Raw genomic sequence first — 22,431 nt, forward strand, 5'->3', positions numbered from 1 at the left:
TAACGTTGCCCAGGACCCACGACGAGGGCGTGAGGTAGCACGTTGGATCTCTGCTTGTTAAAATTTTCTCTTTTCCCGCTGCGTATGTTTTTATTTGGGAAATTGCCTACCTCCTCCTCCACCAAAAAGAATTAATGCTTTACGACGCGATAAAACATTTGGGCAAGAATGCGTATTAATTACTAGACTCCTGGCGTTGTCATTTTATAACCCTTTTGATTCTAGTTCACCAAGAAATATTTGGCAGTACGTGTGACTGAAGTAGTGAGTTTTACTTCCTTACATTGTAAATCGTTAGCCCGGGATCCCTTACAAAGTGGACCAAAACTCTTGATAAAATTTCTTGAACGTTTAAAGGTATCCAAGTCAATTATAATTGATCACCTTTTGAACAAAGAAGGATAAAACTGTTCAGAAAATTGGTCGAATTTCAACAAATTCTGCAAAAAATAAAACAGACATGAAGCTAATTGACCACAAAAACTGCATCTGAGTGATTTTCCGAATGGGATTCGACAAATGGGTTGACCTGGGAAATTCCCTCCTCGTTTTCTCCCTACTCAGTCGCATTTCCACAAGTTGCTCGGCAACTTTTCGGCAACTTTTCATGTTTCGAGGGCCTTTTTCCCTTTCTAGCAACTACTGAACATTCCATTCCCCTAAACGATTGGTGCCAAATTTTTGTTCTAAAAATTTGAAAATGCCTCACAAAGCTGATAAGTACCATAGTAACATATATGACGTCATAATGAGTTTCACATTGACAAGGAAGAAAGAACTGGAATTTTCTCCTCGAGGGCGCTCTTTAAAATTTGCATCCTATGAGGATGCTACAACAGTAAAAGGCGAACTTTTTAAGTGTTGTTTATCCCACAACTACAGTAAAACAAAATATACAGACGCTTTGTAGCTGAAAACTTTAATTGAATTGACTACCGATGACTGAATAGATAATTTGCTCTGTACATTAAGTTTATCATATCTATGCTAGCGAACCCCGCCAAAGATGATATTCAGTTTAAAATAAAACTTAAATAACCCATATTTTATACATACCATACATTGTGTTGTTTCAGAAAATATCCATACCCCTCCCACGGAAGGTTTTTTAACTTGATGCCCACCCACCTCCCCCCCTCTCCAAACTGCTGGAAATTCAAGTTTTGGTTCATGCTTTCCTTAACAAAATGCTGGTTTTTGAGACGCCGCCGCCCCTTGGATTTTTTCAATAACCCTCCTTTGGATGGGTATAGATATTTTCTGGAACCACATATATTTCGGAAAAAAGACAGATAAGTTGCGACTAATGTTTACGCTATAAATTAAAATATGAGCTCAAATAAATAACTCTAACAGTTTCAGCCAAACTTAAGTACTAGGTTTCTAAATAATTAATTGTAACAACCGTTGAATAACCTTTCAAAATTATGTAAATATGATATATGACATATATATATTTTTTTCAGTTTAAAATTGAGTACTTGTTAAATTCAACTAAAATAACGCCAATATAGAATGTCTCTTTTTGCTCTGAACTATTTGCATTGTATTCAAAAAATGCCGTCAAAAAAAATAAAAACGCTATCACTGTGAGCATTGTTTCATTGAATTACTTTTAAAAATAATTAAGACCATACTGCTATAATTGCTTTGCCTTCTTGTAAAACTCAGTCCTGAGTTTTGCTTCACTTAGACTGTCGTGGGAAGAATATGAATTGTGAACACGTGCAGTATGAATCTGGACACGTGCAAATGGCGTGGTTCAAACACGTGCAGCAGTGCAGATCGTGCTTAATTCCTCCACCAAAGTCTCGTGACGGAATGCCACGCGGATATCGGGGACATTGGTTCTGTGTACGTCATTCCCCGCTACTCCTTCTTTCATGTAATCGTCGCCAATCCAATGACGTTTCACCTGTCAAATGTCAATCACATTAGAAGCAAACTTGGGGCGCTTTCAATTTCAAAAATATTCTGCAAGTTTCGAAACTGGAGCAAACGTACGGAAATACCCTGGGAGAGTTTCTGGAAAATTCAAAAACTGTTGAATTTCCGAAATGCGAACCACACAACCGAAAAATCCTTGAAATTCCGGGAGAAAAATTCAAAAGAACGGAAATTCTCGGTGACAAATTTTCGAAAATTTGGGTATACCTCGCGAGATTCTATTCTTTTCCAGAAATATTCCGACAAATTCTGATCCATTTGCTACTGATAATTTCCGGAAATTCAAACCGGAATTTTTGGTCGACTATAAATCGCCCTTGGACCCGTGTTTCACATTTGACAATATTAACAATTAGCTTATAAGCCCTCATTTGATTTGAGCGAATGGAAATACGAGACATGTACCTCATCCTCAAAGCCACTCATAACGACACTGTTTCTGGCCAATTCTGACATGTCACATGGACTGAGTTTCCACACCTGCGCTGCAATACTGTACTCCTCCATCAGAGGTTCCTGTTGATGTTCAACATTGATCAGGATCTCAATTCTCCTTACAGAGTCAATACAATATTAAGCAAATAAATGATGAGAATACAGCAAACCATCAGCTTTAGATATTTTCTTGCTGTACCACCAAATACTCAGAATGAATTTTCAACATTTTTTAAGGCAATCAGGCAAGAGGACTGATATATTGATAAAGAAACTCGAAAAGCCGAAATCAGTAGTCCACACTCATATCGTCGGTATTGGACTGGAGCTAGCTTGCAAGTGAGGCTAATGCGCGGAGTCTTTGAAATGCAAATGACATTAATCTCTTTTTAATGGTATTCCCCCGCGTGAGCCTACACTGCAAGCTACTTAATGTCCAATAACGAGAATACGAATATGGCCTGTTGAAAAGCTACTCTTTTATTTCAGAATGATTCAGCTGATGTTTGCAGCATCATTTTCGGGTATTATCTTCTGGTTTCTATGTATTCCAAGGATCTTACGTTTGAAGCATTACATCTGAAGCTTCTACTTTGTCATTTAGTGTGCTCTTTGATTTGTGGTCACGAGATCGTCATAATACTGGCTGGACCTAACGAGCAGAACTAAATCTTTTGCACTCAACCCAGATTCTTTACTATCAGAGTTGAACAACTATTCATCTAGCCACAGCTATTATCAAACCCCCATTATTAAACCCCACATTAACCTTCAAATATGACTTTTCCTGGATCTTAAAGAACACATTTTCTCCTCAAAATATCCTAAAATTATATGACCACATTATGTGACGCTGTAAAGCTAAAACTTGCCTTGGTAAAATGGAACATAAGTGGGTCATCTGTCGACAAAGATACCACCAGTCCACGGGCCAGGAAATCTGGCAGAGGGTTCCTCTGGTAGTTAAGGAAGAGGGAGTTGTTGCTAAGGGGTGACATGGCAATACCAATTTGAGCCAAGTAGTAGAGGTATTGGAGAGCTGGCACCTGTCAATCAAACAGCTTCATGTTAAAATATACCTTGATCATCTTCTGTGAATAAGTAGCTTCACTTTTCATCATCATGGCTTTTCTTCATGGAGAAAGATTTCAGAAGGTTTTCCTTGTCTAGTGTGGGCTCACTGAGGGCTGATGAGGCCTACACAAGATCCTTGCATACAGCGGCTGTGCCTGCAGTATGAGCGGCAGTCAAAACTTAGCTGTCCTACCAAAAGTACACAATAATGGCCTTTTTCTTTGAAGCTAACAAAAATAAAGGCAATGCTTTGGCCTCTTCCAATGGTTAACTTGAGAATTCCGGGTTTAATTTGACGAGGAACAGCATATTTTGTTCAAAATAAAACAGTTATTACCCTACCTGGCAACATTCAACAAACCACGAGCGAGTTGCCATGCCGGATACCGGCGACCCATTTTTGGCGCCAAATTGGAAGCTTGGAGACACAAAATGTTTCAGATTTTTCACTTTTTACCATCTGATATGGTTTTGGGAATTGTAAATCCCTTTTCGTGAATATCTACCTTACATGTAAATCCATCTCTAGTGAGAAAAGTTGCCTGATTTCAATGCTATTCCTGTTAACTTTATACGTTGATGAAAGGACAGTTAGGTTATCCGACCTGCTGAATCAATTCAAATTTCAGGCACGCCAGCCGCATGCAAGGATCGGCAGGTCCTGCCAAAATGGCTGCAGGGGAAGGTGCGGGAGGGCCACTTTTAGTAGAAAAGTAACTTACGCACCTTTCTGAGAAGAAGACCATGATTGATGTTCTCAGCAAGCATAAAGGCTGAAACCAAATGATGGGCAGGTCCTGCTTCACCACAGTGAGGTCGCAATACAAAGGTGTTAAAGCCACGCTCTCTGTGGAAAACACACAAATTAGTTCAAAAATCAGTTCATAAATGCTTTCACGTAAAATAAAAACAGACTCATTGAACTTGATTTCATTACTTCAACAAAATTTTGCCTTTCATCTCTCATAATTTGCATTCTGTATTACTTACTGGTACATGGCCTAGAAAGGATAATAAAGGTCTGCCACTTACAAGGTTGAAAAGATTTTTTACAGACAGAAGACATTGCAAGATCTTGTGAGGTGCTAAACAGCAGTTAGCACCAAGTCCTCAGATTGTGTTCAAGATCAGACTAGCGAAAAGCGGCTAAGAAAATAAGGCCAAGAAGGACAGAGTAGGAAAAGTGAGAAAAACACAGCTTGTCAGTTGTTTTCTACTTCTAACCCAGGTTTATCATGTTATTTTTAACATTAATTTTAACTACACCACAAAACACATCACATCACTCCAGTCCACACCCCACGCCACTGCTGCCCACCTCAACATGCCCCACTCTACCCCAGACCACTCTTGACCTCCAAAGTTCCAGAGGCCAGTTGTTAAATGGTTGGATAACACTATCAGATAGATCACTGGTCACGACAGATATACTTCACTATCTTCTGGATAATGATTAATCTAATGGATTAGTATTATCTATCCATAGGTGTACAAGCTGGAGGGGACGGGGTGGGGGGGGGGGGGGGGGCATGGTGCTGCAGTCCCCAGTCTCGAAAATGTTTTACATTTTTTGTACAAAGTGCTTATGATTTGGGCAACAATACTCGGGAAAAGAAATTCCAAGATGTTTCGAGATAAGGGAATTGTGAATGATTTAAATTAAATTAATGTTTTTACTGCAAATAAATTATTTGTGGGCATTTGTATCCCAATTTCAAAACTCACACATTATGCAAATTTTTCAGGCAAGAAGGTCATCACTGCCCCCAAATCAAAGGTGCCCATATGCCTATGTATCTATCTTTTGAACAACTGGAGCCAGAATGTGTTTCTTCCCTGTACAATCTTTGCCGAATAAAAGAAAAACACTTGTGGACTACAAAGCAAGATGACCTACTTTCTCAAATGGTTGAGGACCACCATGTTGGAGTACATGTAATAGAGATAATAAGAGTATGGCGGATTATCATTGGTGTTCCAGTCTATGGGCAAAGGACTCCTTTTTGTAAACAAATGGGTCTCTGCTTTACTCTCGTCATCTACACTGTCAAAGCCAGCAACCTGTTTACATGGTAAATGGGTTAGAGACTGTTAACAAGGGGGTACTCAGGAATATAATGACGGGCAGGGGTAGAAATTTGGTGGTGACCCTTACTGGGCAAAACATAAGGAGTTGCAAATTACAATAGTGACAGAGAGGTGCAAAATCCCCCTTGGGTCTGGAATTTGTAATCTGAAGACCTTTTATTTTTTCGGAGAGGGAGGGAGGGAGGGAATTTTGCAGTGACTTTATTGAGTGAAAGATTTTGGTAAGGTCTTTTTGGGGGGTTAACATTTTCTTCTCATTTAGCAGGGGTTTCATTAGGTTTAAAATTCAAGAAGGCATTTGATGGTCACAGGCAGCCAAAACGTTTTGAACAAAGCTTCTTCGAAAAAATTCCTCGGAGATTGTTGAAACAGAAAAAAACACTTCAGTAGATCAATTTATGATGCTAAAATAAATATGTGAAGTTTCAATCTGTTACAAACTCTTTGTACAAAGTTTGGGGTCCCATATTTTCATGAGTTTGCAACGGATTCTCAAAAAACTTAACATGTTTACTAAATTTGGCATAATAAATCAAGCATTGAGGTTTTTTTGTTTGAATGGTAAAATTGGAACAGTGTGACATCGATAAAAAGGTCCATTGCTTTCACAGCTGGTCAAATTAATAGGGAGTTTAAGAAAACCACAACCGCAACAGCATTGCGAACATCACTAAACAAAAGCTTTAATGAGGAGAACAATGGCTGTGCATGTGCATTATAATTCTTGGTACATTTCTTTGCTGTCCTCTGCAAAACAACAACTTTAAATGACCAAATTCTGCATTGTCTGAAGAACGTGAACCACGACAGCAAACTTTTTAAATTTCTAATTTCAAATTTCAAATTTATTGCTGTGTCCCAGATTCAGTTTTGTGATAGTTTAGATAGTGATATACAAAGTAAATGGCTTAAGAGTATCGCGAGATTCGTAGGTAAATTACAAATTCAATTTTTAATTGACGTTGTCCTTGGTGTCGCCGTCGTAGCTTCTTAAACTCCCTATTACCTGGTGCTTGGTCTTTAGTGCAACCCTTGTATTAGGGTGATCAGACTAGTTAAACAAACATCTGATACTGTTCAGTTGAAATCATTTACCGGAACTCAATACTAAACAAATACAGAAACAGTACAAAAAATAATAATGAAGACTTTTGGAAAGTACATCACCTGTGTGAGAAACTTGTGAAGGTCAGGGTGAGATTGGGGGTTGACTGTCGCTTCAAATAATGGAATGAAAATGTTTTCCAGCATCTCTTGGAAATTTTTCACAAGGTCCTTTGAATGATAGATGTCACTGTCAAGTAACACAAACAAGAAAGCATGTTAACGCAGTGAAAAAGGTTTCATACATGTACAGTTGTTCACTGCAATAAGATCCAACAGTAATTAAGTATTATAAAAGCACTTGAGCTACTAAGTCAATAGACCAATTTCGATATATTAAAATTCAGCCTAACACAATAGTTCTCAGCACGAGGCTCTGGCAAATAAACCCCACAAACTCTGCAGTTATTCCCCAGAGCCTCGTACTGAGGTCTACTGTTTAAGGCTGAATTTTAATATATCGAAATTGGTCTATTGACATGCACATAGCTATGTTGCCTGACAACACTGTGAGGCAAAGTTCAAATTGTTTTATTTAAGTGAGCTAATTCAAGTCATATACTTTATTTCCGGTTTATTTGTAGCTGGCTCTTATTTGTACAAGTGATTCAGTATGACTAGACAAACTGCTACTGTCTGTGGGCATTCAAATAAAAGCTGTTCAGCAGTTCTTTCATGTGGTGTTGTTTATTATGCTGTACAAAGTTGTTCTAACTTTTAAGTCTGTGGATGAAACCCTAGTGTGTGACCATTCAAATGAAAGCTATTAAGCAGTACTTTCATTCGACACTGTTTATTACACTCTACAAGGTGGTTCTAAGCTTTTGCTTTGTGGATAAAACCCTATCTAGAGTGTGACCATTCAAATGAAAGCTATTAAGCCCTGGCTTTATGTGGTACTGTTTACTATACATGTATTACATCTGTCTGAAAGTATCAGGCTAATGAGTGATATCCTTCTGTTTAGACTAAATTTCTTGTTCAGTATTAATTTAACAAAATGAATGGTTTACTCACTACAGTCGTGGAATCTGAATTAGCCAGCGCACATTATCAGAGTACATATCATTCTTCACTGCCCAAGAAGCTAAAACATCCCACTCATTTTTGGCTCGGCCATAAATGGAGAGCCTGTACTCGGCATTCTGATACTTGCTTTCTTCCAAGTCGGCCATAACTTCTTTCATCATCTCTGCAAAGTACCGACCATTGATATGGTTGTCTGTCTTGAGAAAGATTTCCCTCAACCTGCTTTCACCTAAAGTTAGAAAAACATAATTTAGTTCTAAAGCAAAGTTGCCAAATCTCTCTGTCACCTTCATGATTTATCAAAAGCTTTCTTACCTATAGGATTGTATTTAGTGTTGAACTTGTCAAACCGATGGAAAGTGTTCCTATCCTAAAGAAAAAGTAGAATGATACATATGTTAAGTATTAAAATTACACTTTCCAAACTTGTTAGCTCACAAGTGTTAATTCAACTATTGTTTGTTTCAGAAAGTATCCAAACACCTCCCATGGAAATAGAAGGTGTTTTGCTATGAAATCCTGCTCCTCACCCCTCTGGAAATTCCATATTAGCTTAACACATGAACTTTTATTTAAAAACTTGGGCTTTTAAAACCCCAGGGTTTTTATCAGAAGCTGGACCGTCCCGGGTATTAGCACCTGTCTACAGTCTTTGCACAGAGTACCTGGCTACTTAAAGTACGAAATTTAAAAAAACCCAGCGGGGAAAAAAAACTCTGTCAACTCTGGACCGAAATTTTAAATTCTCCCAGTAAGTTGAAAACTTTTTTTCTGAACTACCCTAGAGGCTCAGATCTTTGGCCCTCCTGTGTATGGGGCTGCCCGCTTACTCTGTCATGAGAACCCTCCTACTTCAAAACTTAATGACACCCCTGCCACCCTCTACACAATTTCTATGATCTTCCTTAGGGTGGGTGGGTATGGATATTTCTGAGAACTACACATTCTATTTGTATTGACAGTTACAACACAGTAAAGACTGGACTCACAGCATGTACATCTAGTCTGTCAACGCTCAGATCATATGGAGTCAAATTCAACATGGCAAAGACCTGATAGAAGAGAAAAAAGAATAAACACATTAAAAAAACAATTGACATAATCATCGATGTCATTCATGATAAAAGATCCATGATGCACGTTACTAAATTCAGCATCAGGCACCAGTATTATCAAACACAAGAAGCCTACATATGATATGTAATTTCCACACTTAGTAAAATAACAGTTCTTCCATGAGCGAGTGTTGGATATGAGTTGGCTATAATTATCTTATATCCCACAAGCACAAGTGGAATAATTGTTTTATTAAAACGCCCCCAAAATATAGAAAACAAGACTAAAATAAAAATAAAAACGCCCCAAAAAATCATGCATTCGCTTACCATATTTAATTTAGCATGGTATAATGGCTCATAATCCATGATGGCTAAGCCAATGAAAACTCGCGAATTGCATTATCCAATGATCCAGTTTTTAACAATAATAATCAATAACCAATAGTACATCTTATATGTTAGTTATATGACCTGCTATTCTCGCAGAGCTAAACACATGAAACCAACTGTTATTGACAATCAAGGTCACACCATGTATTTTAAATTACTATTCTTAATTCCTGAAGAAGACAAGTCAAACTTGCCAAACGTCGGTTTTAAAAATTGGTTTTAACCTTAGAATGAATCTGAAGAACAGGCAAAAAGTTATGATTTCAAGATCACATCATTTTAAAAATGGCTAGCTGATGACAAGTGCAATAAAAGAAATAACTAAAAACAACAAGATTCTTGGCTGTATTTACCTCACGTAATGTGACTTCCTTTCCTTCATGGACCATAACAATGTCGTCAGCATTATACTTCATCTTCCTTTTTATGAAACGCAACAAATGTTTCTGATTCATGCCAGAAGCTGCATGAACGTGAGTGTCCACCTGAAAAAAGATGATGACGTTTGTATGAAGACAAAGTGTCCCGTACCTTTGGAAATTAACCTGGTGTCTTGTCAAGCAGTATTTCTACAATGTAGCCTTGATGCTGAGTTCTCGAGGAAGACAGTTACCCAGGTGCACAAATGGGTGTCAGCAAAGTTAATGCTGGAGGTAACCCTGTCACGGACCAGCATCCTATTTAGCCCATTTATGGGGGGGGGGGGGGGGGGTACACCTGCTGGCCCTATGCCACATAGCGTTATAGTCGAAGAAGGGGGAGTACCCCTTATGTCATGGAAACCAGGCATACAAGCTGGCGTGATAGGCACTAGACTCAAGCCCAGACTTAAACTTCCCAACCACCTTCTCTCCCTCCCTCCCTTCACTTCACTTTGCACTCTCCCTCCCTTCCAGCCCAGAACATAACTTTGTTTACGCGAAACTAAACGTCATGATACAGTATGCCAATCTTCTAAAAGAGATGTCACTCAAAGGTGAAATTTACCATAAATTTTGTTAATTACTTTCAACTGTTTGTTTGGAAGGAGTCTCAATGTTCCCAGTTTTAACCACCCTTAGCTAATTCCTTTTTTGGTTTATTTATATGTCCTGTTGTATTTTGTGCTTTGGTTAAATATTCTATAGCAGCAGCAGCAACAGCAGCAGCAGAAGTATTGAGTAACCAAAAAGACATCTATCAGCAAAAACTATTAGACTAAGAGCGGTTTTCAATTGAGTGTTGTTAGAGCAGTTTTCAATTGAGTGTCCAAAGTAATCAGACAATTGCTTTGGTTTTGGTTTTGGTTTTACTATAGTTTGAGATTGGCTGAACAGTCTAGCTGGTAAGTAATTGGTTTGGATTTGGTTTTAAGACACTCAATTGAAAACTGCTCTAAACCAAAACTAAACCTATTACTTGTAAACCAATAAGACTACTCAGCCAATATCATGCCCTAGTAAAACCAAAACCAAAACCAAAACCAAGCAAAAGTAATTGCCTGATTACTTTTGACACTCAATTGAAAACCGTTTTGACTGATAACGGGTCAAAACATTTGCCGCACCTTTCTGACATTGTAGAAGTCTCTATGAGGTACATCCTTCATTGCGGCCAGTTCCCTGTTCTCGTTTAACAAGGAATGAAGACTATAACGGTAATCTAAGTACTTCAGACGCCGGTGGGCAAAAGACTTTCTGAGATAAGGACAAGAGAATAAAATTGTGTCAGAAACGAGGGGATGGATTGACTTTATTTCTTATGTTGAATGTTTTAGAAGCAAAGATCTTTCAATACATGTATGATTTTCTGGAAGAACACAACGTATGAGAAAAAAAATGTTATTGATTGTCAACACAGAGCAATGTAGTCGCCATTATGGCGACTACACCAGAATATTTTTTGGTTGCCAAAGATGAAATGTTAGCCGCACTGGTGGTCAACCGCATTGGTTGCAATTTTAAATTGAACCCTTTAACAATGTATCTAACCAAATTTTATGGATGGACAACAACTTCAAAGGAAGAAGTTAAAATGTGTTGGCAAGATGTTCGGACATCATGTCCGATCACAATGTGGCATGGGTTGGACATGTTCAAAATTTGGTCAGACTACGTTCAATGACCGACTGTCATTTGCAGCACTGACTATAACAACTACTCACATAGGTCCATGGGTTGACAGAGCCAGAAGAATATTTTGATCTTCAAAAAATTCCTCCAGGCTGGGGCTGTGGTGTATCACAGGTTTGGAACTATCACTAACAGTAGCCATATTGGACATTTCCCTTTTGCAAGCTGTAATCTGAATGACGCCATCAATCATTTCAAACAGGTATCCGCAGTCACCCGGGACATCAATCTCATATGGTGACTGGACAGAGAATGGCTGAAGGCAGGTATCTTAAGTTTCAAAAACAGAAAGATTGTTCAGTTACTATAATTATTATAATTATAATAGTAAGAAAACTGAAAAGAAGACAGTACATGTATGTTTACCAAACACTGTTCAGCACGAGGCCAACTGGTTTTCACAGGTGGGCAAAACTTTTGAACTGAACTTTCCTCCACATGTACATAGTCAAACCAGGCGGGCAAAATCGTCCTCGCAGCTGGTCAATTTGTCCAGTGCATGGCCATTATTGAAACCCCTGACTGCTCATAGACAAGATTGATAAAAAATTCTTCTTCACTTCAGAACCATTCAAAAAATATCTAGCCTGGATTATTTCTTCCTACAGTATACCCTTTTTCATCCAAGAGTTGAAGGGATACAGCTGAACCTCTGTGAAAAAAGCCCCCCTGGGTAAGAATTAAGAGGCTTTTTGAAAGGGTGATGGCCATTTAAGGTACAGTGTAGGTACATGTAAAGTGAAACACTTTATACAGAAGGGACAAAAAAAACCTGACTATTGTGGATAAGCAGCCACTGTAAAGAGGAAATCATAAATGGAAGTTCCCCATTTTGTTGTTAAAACCAACACACGCAAGAAACCTCTTACTGTCGTACACTCACCAAACTCTTCTTCACTAGCCTGTGTCTTCAAATGAAAATAATGAGTTTCCGCATCAAAATCTGAATGAACAGTCTTCAGCTTACGAGCAGTCGTTGGACAAAAACTTTGCATACTCAGTGTCATGTACTTTGATCTGATAAACAAGGCCTCAACAAGAAGTTTGGCTGCCTGCTGCAGTTCATCAATAGATACCTTAAAACAACAACAAAAAAAACATTCTGTTAGATCACTAACCAAAAACTGGTCTTGAAAGCAGTGCACCTGTACTGCCATATATCATATCTGTAATTTCCGTATTGGACTTAAACTAGCTTGCAACTGAGACTAGTGTGGGGAGTCTTTTCAAATGCAAATAACATTATTTTATCTTTTTCTAATGACATTTCCCCACATGAGCCTCCATTGCAAGCTAGCTCCAGTCCAATACCAGGAGTACAAATATGGTCTGTTCAACTCAGTGCATCTCAGGGATTCAAGGTTGACCTTAAGCTCAAATAGTTTATCACCTTTTGGTGAGTGGTTGCCACTACGAATTTATGGTGGGGTGAGACACCCATTTCTTGTCTTTTTCAGACAAACTGTGATGTATTCTCACTGAAATCTCTTGCATCACACCTCATTAAAATGGACAACTGGGGCTTCTCCCAGCTGTTTTTCAGTCATTTTACTATAACTGAACTTTTGAAATTCCACTCCCAATTGCCCCTTCCCCTTCCTACAGTAGAATTTTCATCACTGCCCCTCTCCCATACTGACTATAATGGACTATATAGGGAGGCTCTGTCTGAGGGGGTATGTTTTTGAGCTGGAGGTATATGAAGGGTAAGGGTTTAATGAGCTGAATCTATGAAAAGGGAAAGGAAAACCCACGATTCAGGTTAAGACCCTCTCTACAAAGGTCACCTTAGGAACAGAGGAAAGCGGCCATTAAGGAGAGGTGGCCGTTGTCAGGAGGTTAAATCAAGAGTGAATGTGCAGTGTATGCACCATCCGCCGGGACAAAAAACAGGGCTGTTATAGAGAGGCATGCTGTAGAGAGGTGGCGGTCAGTGGATGTTTGACTGTGTTATTTGCAAAACTTACAACACTGACCACCATATGGAAACTTTCTTGACAGATGCCATGATGTGGATAAGAAAGGCCCTTACATATTTATTTAGCCTACACGAGCTATGCAAACTTAATTGCTGTACTAAACTTGTGTTTTATTTGACATACACAACATTAAAGCACCAAAATAAACATACCCCGCTAATATCTCCACCCGAAATGGACAGTTTTTGATAAAATGTACACCGGTCATCGCTCTGTACCACAGGGTCTTCTTTCTCTTTCTTCATGACCTGTTCTATCTCCGTGATATCATTTGGAGTCCAATTCTGTATTAAGTTTGAATGTTGCCTTTGCAACTCGATTTCTTCATTCTTCAGTTCAATCTGTTCTATTGGATGACGAGGGATTTCAAAGGGATGACACCACAAGCCTTCTTTCTTGTGAGAATCCCTCGACACGACTGCTTCATCGTTGAGAACTTCCAAAGTCTCCTGCAAAGTCTGGTAGACATCATGTTTCTTCTGAACTATGACTTGTCCAACAACAGCCGCAAACTTGGAGGGCTCGTTAAAAAATCGATGCCGTCTGGCTGAATCTGGAGAGAAAATTCGCTCGTTTGAGGGAGACTTTTCTGGATTTTCGCTAGGCTTATTTATAAGATCCAAGGGCAAATTTGGACTTCTTTCTGCCGGTCCCGTACTAGCACCTTCCGCCATTATCCTGTGATTATGTCAAGATTAGACGCAGGTTGTGATTGGTGAAAGATTTTACGACAATTTCTTACGAATGCTCCTATTGGTTCATTGCGCGGAAGGCAAATAAACAACATGTAAAGGTAAACACAAGATGGCAAACCGCCGAAGCTCAGCTGAGCTGAGGCTTATATCGTTACTATTAAACAGATCAATTGAAATTACGAAAGGTATTACCAGAAACTAATTGAATAAAATAAAATTTGGTCAAAAAAAGATGAGCAGTATATTTCTCGTGCCTTCACCAGTTTTTCATTGTGTTTTTGACGCTGCACCACAAAGCATCTAAATCGTCTTTCACAATGGACCTCCCGAGGGATTTTTTTAAATGATTGTTTTTTTTCGATAAACGCAATGCCGCGGTAATTTGACGTGATCTGTTCAGTGACCTTAACGAAGCGTGTAAAGGGTTGTAAAACGTAAAAATTCGATAGGCTTTCCGATCAGTTCGATCGGCAAGTAGAAAGACTGGACAAATCATCGGTTGAACACGAAAACGATATGTTGTAGCTGATTGATCAGTGATTTCTTTCAAATTACTTGAAGTTCATTTCCTAATTTAAAAAAGGGCATGATTCAGATTTTTAACCTTGATGGAAACAATCTGTCTTCAAAGGCAAAAAGTGATCAGAAATATCTCCATAACCGCCAACGTATGACCCTTATTAAATCTCGATCATAGGCTAGTTTCGTAATGATTTGGTAAACTTACATGCACTGGGGTTCGCAAATAACAATACAGACTCACTTCTACTTGTATTTCATAATTTTTTCTGGCTTCGAAAAGAGAAAATAACATTGATTTTCGATTTTTGACTATTTTTCCGGAATAATTTCTTGACCGGGCGACCTTCCACGAGAGCCTTTCGCGTCAAAAATCACTCGATCGTTCCACGCGCTCTAAGGATAAGCGATCTATTTACCTTCAACATCATTGTCGTGCTCTCCGCTTTCGTCGACATGCACAGCCTCGTTCGTTTCCATTATTTTCAAAGATCAGACAACCGTAATATTTTTCGCGATCAATAGCTGAGTTGTCCCAAAACCTCGGCTGTGGCGCTTTCCTAAAAATATCATATTCTCTCTCTGACCCTCGACCCTCGATCGCATGTTTGAAAGTTACAATCACCGGAAGTCACGCCAGTCGACACAAGGAACACACATGACATATATCAAAGATTTGTTTTACTTGTAAAAATGAACAAAAACGTTTGAAAACAAAATGGAATTAGTTGCTGAATTGGTATATACATTTTTAACAACCCAAACTCTCATTTTTGTCGAGAAACTTCATCGATGAGCTTCGATGGTCATTACCAATTTATGTTGCTAAAAATAGAAGGAAAACACAAACATGAATGTTTTTTACGTGAGACAATTTTTCGAGGACGTGAAACAGTGACCGAAAATCCGTCAGGGCTCGTATGACCGTTGGAATAGTCCAAGAGAACCTAAACAGCTTCTAATAGAAACATCTACAATTTGTTTTTTATTATTTCTTATTATGAACGCAGGAAAGTAACTGGATTAATGTTCGGAATGTTGAAAGCGTTTAACTGAACCGCCCATAGTTTTCCTGTCTTCTTGCCGCAGTGTTGTCAAATCACGGTATTCGTAATTCGGTTGTAACCGAAAGACAAAACTTCTAGAAAAGCGCTTAGAAAATAGTGGTGCGACTAATTTTAAGCGTTTTTCACTCGGTGAAGAATCCAAGCTGATCTACGGGCTTTGCAAACTTCGTTATTTGTTCATTGTATTTCATGCTCCACTGAGCTCTCCAAGAAGAGTCATTAAAATAAATTAAATGAACTAGATTGATAACTGCTCACAGTCAGATTATGCAAAAAAAAAAAAAAAAAAAAAAACCCTCTGAGATCACGCGATCGAGGGAACACCCCCGGGTGTACACCCTAGCTTGGCCAGCCAGCTGAGCTACGTCCAGGGGGAGAGGGGGGGGGGGTACTTTGGGACTTTCTTGGCGAGTTTAGAAGATAAATGGAGTTTTTTTGTTGTACCTGGATATTTTACTAGCATCAGTTTTCTGATCATAGCACTATCCTGGGACTGCACAGGATGGGGAGGAGTTGGGGGCTGAAGCCTTCCCATTTAACACTTTAAAATGGTAAAAAGTTATCTGAGCAGGTTATCTGACTTTTTTTAGCCAGCTGGGACGGTGGTGCTGGAATCTCCGTCATCAGCTGAATTTTTTTGCGACTTGTCAGTTATCATGTTACAATGTTGCAGCAAACAATGCAATGGTGACCACTGCATTGGTTGTTGCGATATTGTAACAGACTGAGAAGAGAGAAGATCATGACAGCTGATATGCCTAATGTAGCTGAGAAAATTAAATTATTTTAGCCAAACCAGTCTGCTCGCCACAAAGCAGGCTGGATTTCCTGTGGTACAAAAGTGTCTCTCCCCAGTCCATGCCGTCTCGGTCATTGCCTGTTATACCAATATGGCGTTTGTTAAAGAGACCTCGTTTTGGCTGCATGGGATGATTTTGGTTGTGTTTCTGGTCCGAAACTGCAGTTTAAATCTCATTGTCAACATCAAAGCTAAAGATGGTGAGATAGTGCAGCAGAATTTTTTCGCAGATCCCGAGAAAGACTACGTTACTATCGATTTCAAGAATAACCAAGGTCGCTTCGTAACAGTTTACATCGACTTCCGTTTGGTGAGTTTCCTTTTACGATGGCTGTTTGGACTATTACGATCAGTCTTTTAATGAGTTAAAGAAAAACATTATTTTCAAAGTCGTCATACTCTATCTGAAGAAAAGTTAAATTGAAAACGACACATAGGCTTTGGTAATCTGATCCATAAAGGAAGCTGACTGTTTCCTTCAGCATTCAAACTTGTGCTTAAATATGTCCTCCGTCTATTACCTTTTTCCTTTACCGTTGTTTATCTCAGCGTAAGTATTGCAAATTGACTCTTAAATCATTTTCGATAGTTTAGACGTTTTGCTGTGAATTCCCGTCAAAACAGAGATTTCCATAAAGATGAAAAGTTTGTCACTGTTAATTTCCATAGACACGAAAAGTTTGTCACTGTTAGCAAGGGTAGCTGGAGCCAGTTGTGCGCACCCAAGCGAGTTCGCACCCACATCGATTCAACTAGCGATCAAGTGCTTAAAATTTATCTTTCTCTTACCGAACAAAACAGACAACGTAGTGAAACAAAATCACACAAAAAGTGTTTAATTCTCTTTTTTAAATCCATTGAAGGTGAAGACGAACTCGAAATAGAAAGTCTATAATGAGTTTAGGGGTGCAAACTCGGGGGTAAGATCTTGATTGGGAGCGAAACAGGTAACACTCTCAGCAAACATTCACAAATAAGTTAAAATGTAAAATAGGACATCTTTTCAAAAAATCCCATCCAACTATATCGCTCTTTAAAACGTCTCACCTGTATTGTATTGTACTTGTGTCAAGACTCTTGGAATCCTCATTTTAGCTTTTATGAAATGTTGCTGGTTGATAAATAATCTTGGTAATTCCCTGGAAAATCAAGCTTTTATTTTATTCTTTCAGAAACGAAAGATATTCCAAGTGATTGTCCTGGGAGAAATGGATAGAGCAGAAAGTTCATACGAAGCAATGTGTTTTGTAACAGAACTTGAAGAAGAGGAGTTCATATCATCAGATGCCATGTCAAAACTTAGACAAGTCAGTTTCTTGAATCACACTTGTAAACAACACTTACCATAAATCCTCAAATTAGCGCCCGAGGCACTTATTTCAAATTTAGGAAAAGACGGGTTGTGCTTATTTGAAGGAGGTGCTTAATCAAGGGGGGAGGGGGGTGCTTATTTAATTTTACCCAAATTGTGGTCAGATATGATGGGGCTTTTTGTAATATAATAATGTATGTGTCAGTGCCTCAGAAGTCTCATAAGTATCCTGTCTCTGTCGAGGAACTATGTAATATAACCCCTTTAGCCAGTCTGGTCTTTAGGCAATGAATCAGCAGATCTTCACAACCATCTGTTATGATGGTCAATGTGCAGTGCTTGAATGAGTCAATGATAACTTGCTTGTGATTGAACATGACCAAAACTATACATCCTTTGTTGGCTCGGTACTATTCCATACGACAGGGGGAGGGGAGGGGAGACTTAATCAAGGGGAGTTGTATATTTTAGATTTTGGCTGATAAGAGGGATGCTTATTCGAAGGGGTGCTTATTTGAGGGGAGGTGCAAATTCAAGGATTTATGGTAAGTCTGAAAATAAGCCCTGCACTGACATTATTTTGTTAGCCTAAATTTGGACACATCAAAGAGCTCTCTGCTCGATTGTACCAAATTTTACAATATTTCCCTTTTGAGTCACAATTTCTTCCCAGATCTCGTTTTTTACTGACCCCTGGAGTAGTGTGGACAAGCTTGGATGGTAGGGTAGAGGGTTGGGGGGAGGTGGTCATTAGAAGATGAAGGTAAACCTAGAATGGGACTATGTACCAATAAACCAAAACAAATTATGATAAAGCTGACACAAAATAGAATGGGAGAGTTTGATCTGACAGAGAGAAAGTTGCTTTTAGGGTGTCCCTGTTACAAGGTACACAACAAGACTCAACAATCCCCTTAGCCTTTAACAAAACAACTGAGGTAGTTACCTTAACAAACAAAAATGGAGGTTCCCTCTGAGGGAACATTTTTTTGAGCATTCGCTCAACATGCACATATGGCCCAAAGTGTGAAAAGTAGTACCTGGGCTTTGGCAAGGGTCCTCTGGTTGGGGTGGGGGGAGGGGGGGGGGGGGGGAGAGGTTACTCCCCAAAGTTTTTGGTGGGGATGCAGCCTAAACTTTGAAACCTGTACCCTCTTTCAGACCAAAATCTGTGAAATTCCATATCCTATTTCAGACTTCAGCGAAAAATTGATACCCCATTTCAGACCTCTAAAATGACTACATGCCTCAAATATGACCACAGCTAACTAGAATTGGCTCACATTGGGGTCACACATACCTATATAACTCAAATAAGGAAGTACCCCCCCTCCCGCGAGGCAAGGGTCCTCTGCTATCTTCTGCTCATCACTCAGCTGTTTCAAAGGTGAGGCCATGTTTTTCAAATTCTTTGTCCATTGCCCTTTACCAGGTTGATGTAGTTCCTTTTGATGTAAAAAGATCAGCCAATGCCCCCAGGAAACTATAAACCCCCGTGATAGCTGTTATTGAAGTTATCAGCAATTTGACATACAAACCAGACGAAAGGGTCAATTTTTGCTTTGTATTGACACGTTCCCCTTGTTTGTATACCTATTTAAACAAAAGAATATTTGACTGCAGGCTCAACTGCAATAACAGCTATTGCATATCGTATGTCCCATAAATCAATCCTCTGCTCCCCTTCTTCATTGTATGTGATGAAGGATGAGTAGTAATTCATTGAGTTTTTAAATTTGTAGAAAAATCCCAGCACAATCCGAGTTCCTGAAGAAGACATTGGAAGTGAATCTTACAACATGGATCATGCAGTTATCTTGAATTCAACAAATGCAACAGATAACAGCATTAATTACTTGTGTAAAGATGCTGGCAAAGTGCTGTTTAAAGGAGACAATCCCAAACTCCTCTTGTCAGGTGGGTACAATGCAGATTTGTGAAGTGCATGCTTCCATGGCTGACCCCAGATTCCGTAGCTTGAAGTTACTTGAGATGTTGCAACCCAGTTATACTCTTGACTGTTGAGTAGTGGAAAGCACCTGTGGAAATTTGTCTTGGCCAAGAACATGACACACAATCGCCCCAGATGCATGAGGGGAGTGTGAGCATTCTAGAGTTACCCCACAAGTTCACAAATGCCTATGGATTGGTTGAATTCAATGAAGTCCAAAGTTTAGAGACTCAGTGTGAATCGGGTAAATTTTCTCATCCAAGAACCTGAAACAATGACCATGGTCAGGGGAGGGGTCTTGTTTTCCATGTTCCTATTGAATTATAGTTCAACACAAGTAAAACTTCAGAAAACTGAAAACTGGTGTGGGAACATGAGCTTCAGCCACAAGGTTTTCAAGTTCTCCAAAGTTTCATAAGTATTTAGACTATAACTATAATTATAGAAACAGGGAAATTGTTTTCATCATTCTTTTAGGAATTGCTGCAAGAAAAAGAAACAAATTTGTTTTGTTTTTGTCACCAGTATAAATTAACAGCTCAAAGAACACTGGTGGTGTTTTTTGTTGAGTCATATAGTATGTCTTTTAGCATGTACTTTCTTACCGAATATATTGTTTACATCAAAACATAATAATGTCTCACCTTTTTTCCCTAACAGAAAATTCAACACGTGAAGATCTTGAGAAAGTTGAGTTGGAATCACAGGATCAGTCAAGTTTTACAACGTTGCTAAAACGTTGCAAGGACACATCTGAACTCAGTGCTGAGTGCATTTGCAGAGTTGAAGTTTGTATTAGTTGGTATCCTTGCCACTTGAAGTTCTGCCAAGGACAGGATGACAATGGACAACCAACAGAGTACCGCTGTGGAATCAAAACTTGTGGAAAATGTCATGACTTTGACTTTTATGTTGCAGAGAGGCAGCATTGCTTTTGGGATATGGATTCATAATCTGATCCTGTAAATGTAATTTTCTGTAATTGTAAATGTAATTTGTTTACCCACGGAGCACCAAGGAGTTCACAGAACTCGTTCAGAAATGTCCGTGGATTCAAGGATCGAATTGGAATTTGAGAAATGTTGGTTTTTGAGGAGAGGGGAAAACCGGAGTACCCGGAGAAAAACCTCTCGGAGCAGAGAAGAGAACCAACAACAAACTCAACCCACATATGACGCCAGGTCCGTGAATTGAACCTGGGACACATTGGTGGGAGGTGAGCGCTCTCGCCACTGCGCCATCCCTGCTCCCCAGAGAGGATTCATGGTCAACCTCATTTATGACAGTCATTTGACTTAAATATGGAGTCTTTGGGAACCACAGACATTGTCTACCATTGGGATGGTTAATTTAAAAGATATTGTATTCACCTTCACTTAGGGCATACTCTCCAGCTCTTAAGTTTATTGTCAATGTGAGTTGTACCAAAGTGTTAATGCCTAAATTTTGGCCTGGTATGCAACCTGGGCACAAGCTTCAAGATTTGGTCATATTAACTCATTGTCTCTGATCCACCTCGGGCGGGATTTTAATGGCCAAGTACACGAGGTGAGGAAGAGCTAATAAGAAAGAGCAATGAAGATTGAATGGGTGATAACATTGATTCAGTTACAAGCAGGGAGGCTGCTGTTAGCTGTTAATACCCTAAGTAAGGAAAGCAGGAATATTGTATGTTAGAAGGAGTAAGTTGTACCTGGGGACAGAGCTAATAAAAATAGAGAGGCTTGTCCAGTCCTGGCCCTTTCTCTCTCACACAAAGCTATGCTCTTGGGATAGAAGCCTCTCTCCTGAGAGCATAGTGTTGCTTGACAGAGAAGGCCAGAACTAGACTGTAAAGAGGCATGCTCCCACCGAAACAGAAAGATTTAATGATGATGAATTTTTTTGGCATGATTAACACAAATATGTCATGAAAGTGCTTGGAGCAAAATACAAATAGGTCTTCATTGCTGGTTAATTATAAACAAGCTTTCAAAATACTCCCAAAACAGCAGCCATACTAAACTGTTGCCTGTGTGCAGGCTTAGAATGTACCCGAACCTGTACCACATAGAGGTGATAGCTTGAAAAATGTAAGGAAATTTTGCGCAAGGTACATGTATGTTTCATATGAGAGGGCAGATGCCTCCGTGTTTGGCAATGATTATTTTTTTCCAGGCATCCGAGACTTGAGTATACATAACATATTGATAAGAAGCACTAATAAGTAAATTATGGTTGATAGTTGGGATTCAAGGAGTTTAATATTATGTATAAACATCAGTTTGTAATATTTATTCATTTTTTAATGAACATTTCATACTGGTTAAAAAAATATTAATATTAAAAAAGATACATATGCACATAGATACAACTTTATGTATTGTCTATGAGCCAGAAAAAAATAAAGGGTTTTTTTTGTTCAGTTGGTTAATAAACCTTTGGTCTATGAATTTCTCATACAAATGACTTGGCTAGAAAGTATTTTGCTCAAACAAACAACAACTTTAAAAGCGTCAGCTTTTTCTAAGTCCTAAATTTGCTATGGTACCCTCAAAAGGAAAATCACTTTTTTAATTTAATTATCAAAAAGTAAATTCTCTTTGCTTGTGCAATCATTACATCAGCAGCTCATCAGCAGCACTCATTCTGTGCTTTACCTTGTTTTACAGGTAAGGCTTTTAACAGTGCTAGGTCTCTTTTTAAGGTGCTTTCTAATCTTCATTGTTTAAAGGGGTTCTGCCACAGTATTTTAAGTTGTCTTGTCCTTGCACAAAATTACCTTAAAATTGAAGGAAACCTGAAAATAATTTACTTCGATAGAAAAACACCAAAAAGATTATAAAAAAAATATAGGATCAATGATTGAGAGGATTGACATGGATTACAAACGA

The 22,431-nt window shown here is 38.9% G+C and overlaps 2 protein-coding genes across 3 annotated transcripts; one reads left to right on the forward strand and one right to left on the reverse strand.

Annotated features, from left to right (window-relative positions):
- Positions 1-903: 903 nt before the first annotated feature.
- Positions 904-15,048, reverse strand: LOC110041474 (AMP deaminase 2-like). 2 transcript variants are annotated; one of them, XM_089293951.1, is made up of 15 exons: positions 14,849-15,048; positions 13,368-13,768; positions 12,120-12,312; positions 11,269-11,506; positions 10,672-10,801; positions 9,479-9,610; positions 8,667-8,729; positions 7,993-8,047; positions 7,666-7,906; positions 6,712-6,838; positions 5,354-5,517; positions 4,183-4,303; positions 3,255-3,428; positions 2,353-2,463; positions 904-1,915 (listed from the first exon to the last, which is right to left on the reverse strand). In XM_089293951.1, the coding sequence occupies exons 1-15, from the start codon at positions 14,907-14,909 to the stop codon at positions 1,763-1,765; spliced, it is 2,364 nt and encodes a 787-aa protein (XP_089150077.1). In that variant the 5' UTR covers positions 14,910-15,048; the 3' UTR covers positions 904-1,762. The 2 variants fall into 2 exon arrangements, with proteins under 2 accessions (XP_089150077.1, XP_089150076.1); XM_089293950.1 differs by lacking the exon at positions 14,849-15,048 and having other exon boundaries at positions 13,368-13,924.
- A 1,307-nt stretch (positions 15,049-16,355) lies between these two features.
- LOC110041433 (out at first protein-like) lies at positions 16,356-21,975 on the forward strand. The gene is made up of 4 exons (XM_020746720.2): positions 16,356-16,605; positions 17,468-17,602; positions 19,350-19,524; positions 20,219-21,975. The coding sequence occupies exons 1-4, from the start codon at positions 16,387-16,389 to the stop codon at positions 20,509-20,511; spliced, it is 822 nt and encodes a 273-aa protein (XP_020602379.2). The 5' UTR covers positions 16,356-16,386; the 3' UTR covers positions 20,512-21,975.
- The last annotated feature ends 456 nt before the right edge of the window (positions 21,976-22,431 follow it).

Source organism: Orbicella faveolata, unplaced genomic scaffold (genome assembly GCF_042242905.1).
Source record: "Orbicella faveolata isolate gen_17 unplaced genomic scaffold, um_ofav_v1 contig_25, whole genome shotgun sequence".
NCBI classification, from domain to species: Eukaryota; Metazoa; Cnidaria; class Anthozoa; order Scleractinia; family Merulinidae; genus Orbicella; species Orbicella faveolata.

What these genes read in the sequence shown, in the direction of transcription:
- LOC110041433 (XM_020746720.2), top strand. Translation starts at nt 16,387, where the DNA reads ATGGCGTTTGTTAAAGAGACCTCGTTTTGGCTGCATGGGATGATTTTG. An exon ending in TTTACATCGACTTCCGTTTG is followed by an intron (nt 16,606 to 17,467) that starts GTGAGTTTCCTT and finishes TTATTCTTTCAG; the next exon opens with AAACGAAAGATATTCCAAGT. An exon ending in CCATGTCAAAACTTAGACAA is followed by an intron (nt 17,603 to 19,349) that starts GTCAGTTTCTTG and finishes TTAAATTTGTAG; the next exon opens with AAAAATCCCAGCACAATCCG.
- LOC110041474 (XM_089293950.1), bottom strand. Translation starts at nt 13,889, where the DNA reads ATGGCGGAAGGTGCTAGTACGGGACCGGCAGAAAGAAGTCCAAATTTG. An exon ending in CGGGTGGAGATATTAGCGGG is followed by an intron (nt 12,313 to 13,367) that starts GTATGTTTATTT and finishes TGTTGTTTTAAG; the next exon opens with GTATCTATTGATGAACTGCA. An exon ending in CTGTCAACCCATGGACCTAT is followed by an intron (nt 10,802 to 11,268) that starts GTGAGTAGTTGT and finishes TCCTTATCTCAG; the next exon opens with AAAGTCTTTTGCCCACCGGC.